Source organism: Chaetomium strumarium, assembly GCF_033439665.1.
Source record: "Chaetomium strumarium strain CBS 333.67 chromosome Unknown B0T15scaffold_3, whole genome shotgun sequence".
NCBI lineage: Eukaryota > Fungi > Ascomycota > Sordariomycetes > Sordariales > Chaetomiaceae > Chaetomium > Chaetomium strumarium.
Genome location: NW_026944431.1, coordinates 1,930,114 through 1,935,490, shown reverse-complemented (window position 1 = coordinate 1,935,490; position 5,377 = coordinate 1,930,114). Strand labels below are relative to the sequence as shown.

At 54.2% G+C, this 5,377-nt stretch overlaps 1 protein-coding gene across 1 annotated transcript; it reads right to left on the bottom strand.

The window, feature by feature from the left end:
- Positions 1-2,569: 2,569 nt before the first annotated feature.
- Positions 2,570-4,262, bottom strand: B0T15DRAFT_156592 (uncharacterized protein). The gene is made up of 3 exons (XM_062862062.1): positions 3,970-4,262; positions 3,295-3,864; positions 2,570-3,233 (listed from the first exon to the last, which is right to left on the bottom strand). The coding sequence occupies exons 1-3, from the start codon at positions 4,143-4,145 to the stop codon at positions 2,993-2,995; spliced, it is 987 nt and encodes a 328-aa protein (XP_062722670.1). The 5' UTR covers positions 4,146-4,262; the 3' UTR covers positions 2,570-2,992.
- Between the last annotated feature and the right edge of the window lie 1,115 nt (positions 4,263-5,377).

The following is a 5,377-nucleotide window of genomic DNA, read 5'->3' as shown; positions in this document are numbered from 1 at the left end:
GCAGAGCGAACCGTTTCTTTTTTTTCTCTTCCCACTTGTGTCTTACATGGTGCGGCTGTTACCATGTCTCACGTCTCTCTTGATAGGTACGGTTGACATCGAGAGGCTACGGATGGTTCAACGGCAGCGGCATCTACGAGAACGGCCTGATTCTGTGCTGGAAAGTGCGACTAATCCTTGGAGTCTGTAGCCGGTGTCTTGGTGGCCTATGGGTCGCCTCTTCGCCGGGAGAAGGATGTCAAAGGGCATAATATCGGTGGCGATGGGAGCCGTAACTGGAGGGCCCGCGCTCATTCTCAGGCTATCTTCTCCATCGTCGTATTTTCCTGGTTTGTAATGATCCATGTAGGATATACATACACAACGAAGACCAGAGTGCCGCAATTCTTGATTCAGCCTCAGTCACTTGGAGGTCGAAACACAGACCGAGGCGTCACCATGATCACACAGTTACGGGGGGTGGGGTATGGTGTTGAACCGGCGTGGACTCCGTTTCGGCACCTCTTGCTTCCGTTTCTTCTTAGGCCTCTTGAGCTCGGCGTACTACCTTATGTAGCAAGGAAGAGCCTATCTCAAGGTCTTCCAGCCTTGGTCAGGCAGCCCTTCAAGATGCGGAAGCAGCGTTCATCCCGGCAGCAATGAAACAGGTGGTGCAAGTTGTGGAGATTATCCACAAGCCTTCCCAAGTAGCTGGGTTGACAGGGAAAACATGAGGTGAAGAGGCGGTGAGGGTCGTTTGGTAAGGTACGTAGGCACGTGGTAGGTATGCGCTTGGCCGAAACGATGTTGTATCGCGGTATATCGCGGAAGAAGGATGGCTGGGTGCCGAGACTCTACATACATACAGTAATGCAGTAGATCGCGAGAGGAAGAGGCCGATCTGCCAAACCGCTGGTCCTGAAATGCAGTCTACAGTCGGTCTAGAGTGGCAGCAGAGGTCCTTCTCTTCTCTGTCGCCTGTTCCTATTTTCCGGTTCCTTTCTTCCTAGCAAAAGCGGAGAATCCCAGCAGGGCTTGGATATCTTAGAGCTATGAATGCCAAGCAGGCGAAAGTTTGCACTTTGCGCCACTGGCTAGGTTCATAGTGTATTTCGCAAAAGGCACTCGGCTTGGAAAGGCTTCACTGTTTCGCAATGGATGGATGTCAGTGCACTGACACATCTGGTATCCGTACGGTCCTTGCTTGGATCGTATATCGTCCAACGGTGCCGTCGCATAACTTTCTTTTTCCTCGCCCCTTGCCCATGCGGTCCAGAGACCTGCAACCTGCCGCCCTGCGGCACCAAGCCCTCGTCACTTACTCGGCTTTGAATCCCAAGATTTATTTATGCAGTCAGCACTTTCCGTAGTCGAAGAATGTTTGGTTGCGTCAAACTGCCTCTCATTCAACGTGAGTGGTTGGTTGCCCGTCTCTGCGGACAGCTCCGTTCCGTTATTACCAAACTGTCGGTAACCGAACTGGAGAACGGATTTCTGTGCTGCCAAGAAGCCCCACTTGCATTCCTCGGAACTTTCTCAACCGGGAGTGAGACATGGCTTTGCACTCGCGTCATCTCATCTGCTCAGACCTGCCCGATCAGATATCGGTCCGTTGCCGAAGCGGTAAGTGGCTAGAATGCCAAGCTGCGAGGTTCATCCGAGCACCGACAGTAGAGGGAAAAGAATGGAAGGAAAACGAAAGGACATAGTAAAGGCCACAAAACACAGTGAAATTGTCGACAGGTGTCTGTATATGATTCATCATTCAAGACAGTTATCGCTGCCAGGCACCGGATGCGCATCATCAACGAACAATCATAGTGGGTTACCGTAGTGTTCAGCTCTTGTATACATACGCTTAGCAGTACTGGGCGTACATACAGGCAAGGTAGTAACTGCAGCAAAGATTGGGCAACCCGTTGCGCGGTTCCAGGCCGTGGGTGATTAAACAATGCCTGACCAACCGAACCCGAGGAACACGTCGAATGCCAATTGCTCCTCCTGCCCGCTGCGACTGCCGATTGCGTGCGGCTGAGACGACCACCCCGCGGACCGTCCGCATTTGTGTTGCCACAACTCTGCTCTGCCAGTGGAAGTGGCGTTCGTGTGGCAACGCGAAACCGAAAGATCCCAGGGGAATGGAACGTAGAGCCCCTGAAGTTCTGCATGATTGGACCATGGCCGAGCCAAGATGATTCTGTGCGACTTCACACGTCACCGACACAAATCAACTCGTGGTTGCGCAAACGAGACTGGTGTTTGGGGATCTCAGTGGAGGAGTGCGTGGAGGTTGAGGTGATCATTCCTCTAAAAAGAATATGTGATTCGAAGCCTCAAATGCGGAACGGAGAAAATTTGGAATGGAAAGAAACAGTCCCTGACTTGACTCGCCATCGCCATGCCCCCTAACACGCCGCTGGCTGTCCGCCGTCGGTAAAGATTCCCCAAATGGCTAGGACAGACACCACGGCGCTCCAAAGCCCGTCTTCCGCGGTGGTTCGCAGGATCCAGCCCTTCTCTCCTCATCCATAATCCCCTTCCCAAGCTTCTATCCTTCTCGCGCTGGGTCCGAGAATAGTATTGCCCCCCTCTGGCAGCTGTGATGAAGCAGGGTGATGCAATGTGTCGCCGTCTAGATGCAATCCGGTCGTGTTCGCATGTCTTTTGGTGGTACTTGGTTCCCATCAGAGATGCTGGATCAACTGTAAAAGAACTCTTTTTCGTGAGCCATCTTATTCGTGCCGGCTTCGGTCAAAAAAAAGGGGTATTCGTGGGCCCTTGGTGAGCGGGCAATGATGGAAGTCGACGTGACGATTGGAGGCAGAAAAGCTCTCCCCTAACGCTCGCTGATAAGAAACGCAAGAGATTCCGTGGCTAATGAGGTGCATGCTTTTCGAGAAGGGATAAATGAATGCATCCATGGGAAAGAATGCCAGAAGAGAACTGGACACATCCCGCCCGCCTACCGGGCTCTCCACGCCCTCCAGACCCGAGTGCCAATACCCGACTATCGTCACTTGAGTTTCATAGCTTCGAATTTGGCCTGTATGCTCTTCAGGACTTCGGGGTCTGGTTCTGGTTCAACCTTCCTCGGGGTGAGCCGGTCGCATTTATCGTGAGAACATTTGACACAAGATGGCTCGTCTAGGGGCGGGATCGAGAAGATATGTTTGCACTTGGTGCAGTGGTAATGGCCGATCTTGACGCCTGGAGCATCTCCAGGGTACCCGTAGGGATACTTGTCTTTCTTGGCCCTGCACACACGATTAATGTGAGTTGAGAATCCATGACAGGAAAACGGAAGCTTTAACTTACGGGTCGCGGGGACAATCGGTACAACGGGTGTGTTGGCAGCCTTCGCAGGTCTTGGAGCCGGCAAAGAGTCGTTCGCACTGGCAGCATATTCTTCGGATGCGTTGCCGGGGCTTCCTATAGATGAGATCCTGGCCCCCGGTCTTGGCCGGCCGCTTTAGGACAATCTTCTTGGGCGTCGGGTCCCAGTCGGGAATGATAGGCGCGTTCTCCGCACGCTCCTTGAGGATAGCCGCACGTTTCTTGCGGCTCTCCTCCCTCTCCGCCTCGGTTCGTTTCGGAGGCACCCGGGGACACTGCTTGCAGCGCTTATGCTTGCACTTGGCGCACTCCTTACCGAGGCCAAACGAGGTGTTGCAGAGATGACACTTCCTGTGCACACGCATGCGGATGGGCTTCTCTACCCGAAGAGCGTTGCCCTCCGTCGAGTGCCACTCGCTGGGCTTGATCTCCAGACCGTACAGTTCGCCGATCTTCTTCGCACGCGCTTCAAAGATCTGGGACCTTGGAACGACGGTGGCTTCTACGGCTGACGGACCGGCCGGCGCGGCTGATGCCGGTTCTGCAGCTTTGCTACGGAGCGAGTTAGACGGGATATCATGCAGGTTAGGGGAGGCTTGTGCCATGCTGGCAACGTATTCTGACGGAAAAGCTACAAACAAGAAAAATCGGCCATACCTTGTCGTTGCAGGAGCAGCAGTTGAGGTGCCGGGCTGTGTTGGGGCGAGCGTGGACCGCCGACGAGATGGATCTGCTTTCCTGAACACAGTCTTAACCCTTGATAGGACTTTCCCAATTCCCCTCCTCTCCTTGTCCTTCGGGACCGTAGGGCCCCCTTGCGCCGGTGAGCTCATGCTGGTGGTTTGGATGTTGTGATTTGCAGTTCAGGTGGCTGTTGCTTTTTTCCCAGAGATGCAAGGGCTGCATCTGCAAAAGACTGGTTGATATCCGTATGTGTCTGAAATCGCACAACAACGACGCGATAAGGTAAGACCCTGACGCTGTCACCCTATCCGTCTGTCGTACAAGCCGTCCGCGCTCAACAGACACCTAATAATAAGAGGCGGCCGGGTCGATGTTGATGTGTGAATGATGCTGAGTGGATCCCGGTGGCTTCGTGAAGGAAAGCGCGTTGCTCGGACAAACTTCCCAGAGAACCTGCACTTCCCAAACCAGCAGAACGGGCCGCCCTACGATTATGCTCCAGTAATGATCCAATCCGATTCCATTGGCAGACGTGCCCGGGCTGTTGTCGTCGAGATCTGTGTCGTGTTCCCCGTGTCGGCCGGTAGCGGTGGGAACAACAATCTGGAAAAGGAGAAAGAGCAGCAGGCCCGGGAGGAAGCGCCGCTGGAACGGCGGGAAGTGGGAAGGTAAAGAGAGCGGAGAAGGGCAGACAGGTCCGCTGTGGTGCGGTGCGAAAAGCTAGCAAGGATGAGGTATTCTTGCGCTCCAGCAGACGGAAACGAGGGCGGATGCAGCACACTAGCGGTGGTATCGACAGGTTTAGTATGGCCCACGCGCCAATTGCGGAATCTGGGCGTCCAGCAAACCAGTCAGACACTCGGGCAAGGCCAGCCGAGCAAGGTTAGTAGAGCAGGCTTGATTGAGGCAGGTTAACCGGGACAGTTTGAGCAGAAGCACAAGCCAGCGACGGCCGCTTATCAATAGCGCCTGCGACACGCACAAGCGACCCAACGCTGGCAAGTTAATTGACCACCAAGACAGGGTGCCAGCGAGCAGAACGGGTCCAGACGGACTCCAATTGACCTTGCCACCGCTTGCCCCGGTGCAGTGGGAGCAGGGAACCAACGGAGCCCTCTGCTCATCTCCATTTCTAGACTTGTGAGACTGTTACAGCGAAAAACAAAGCTATAAACGAGGCGGTCCATTATATTGCTGTGTAAATGGATACCGAGCTTCTCCATATGAGTCCTAGTTGCGAGCAATGTTTGAGCCAACATTACACTGCAATTCGAGGAGGCGAAAGGGAGATGCTTGGTCTTACGATGCCACTGTCCGTTACGAAACGCGCCCAAACGGAGGGTAACCCGGTGAGCAATTCAATTATCCCACCCGCTCGGGC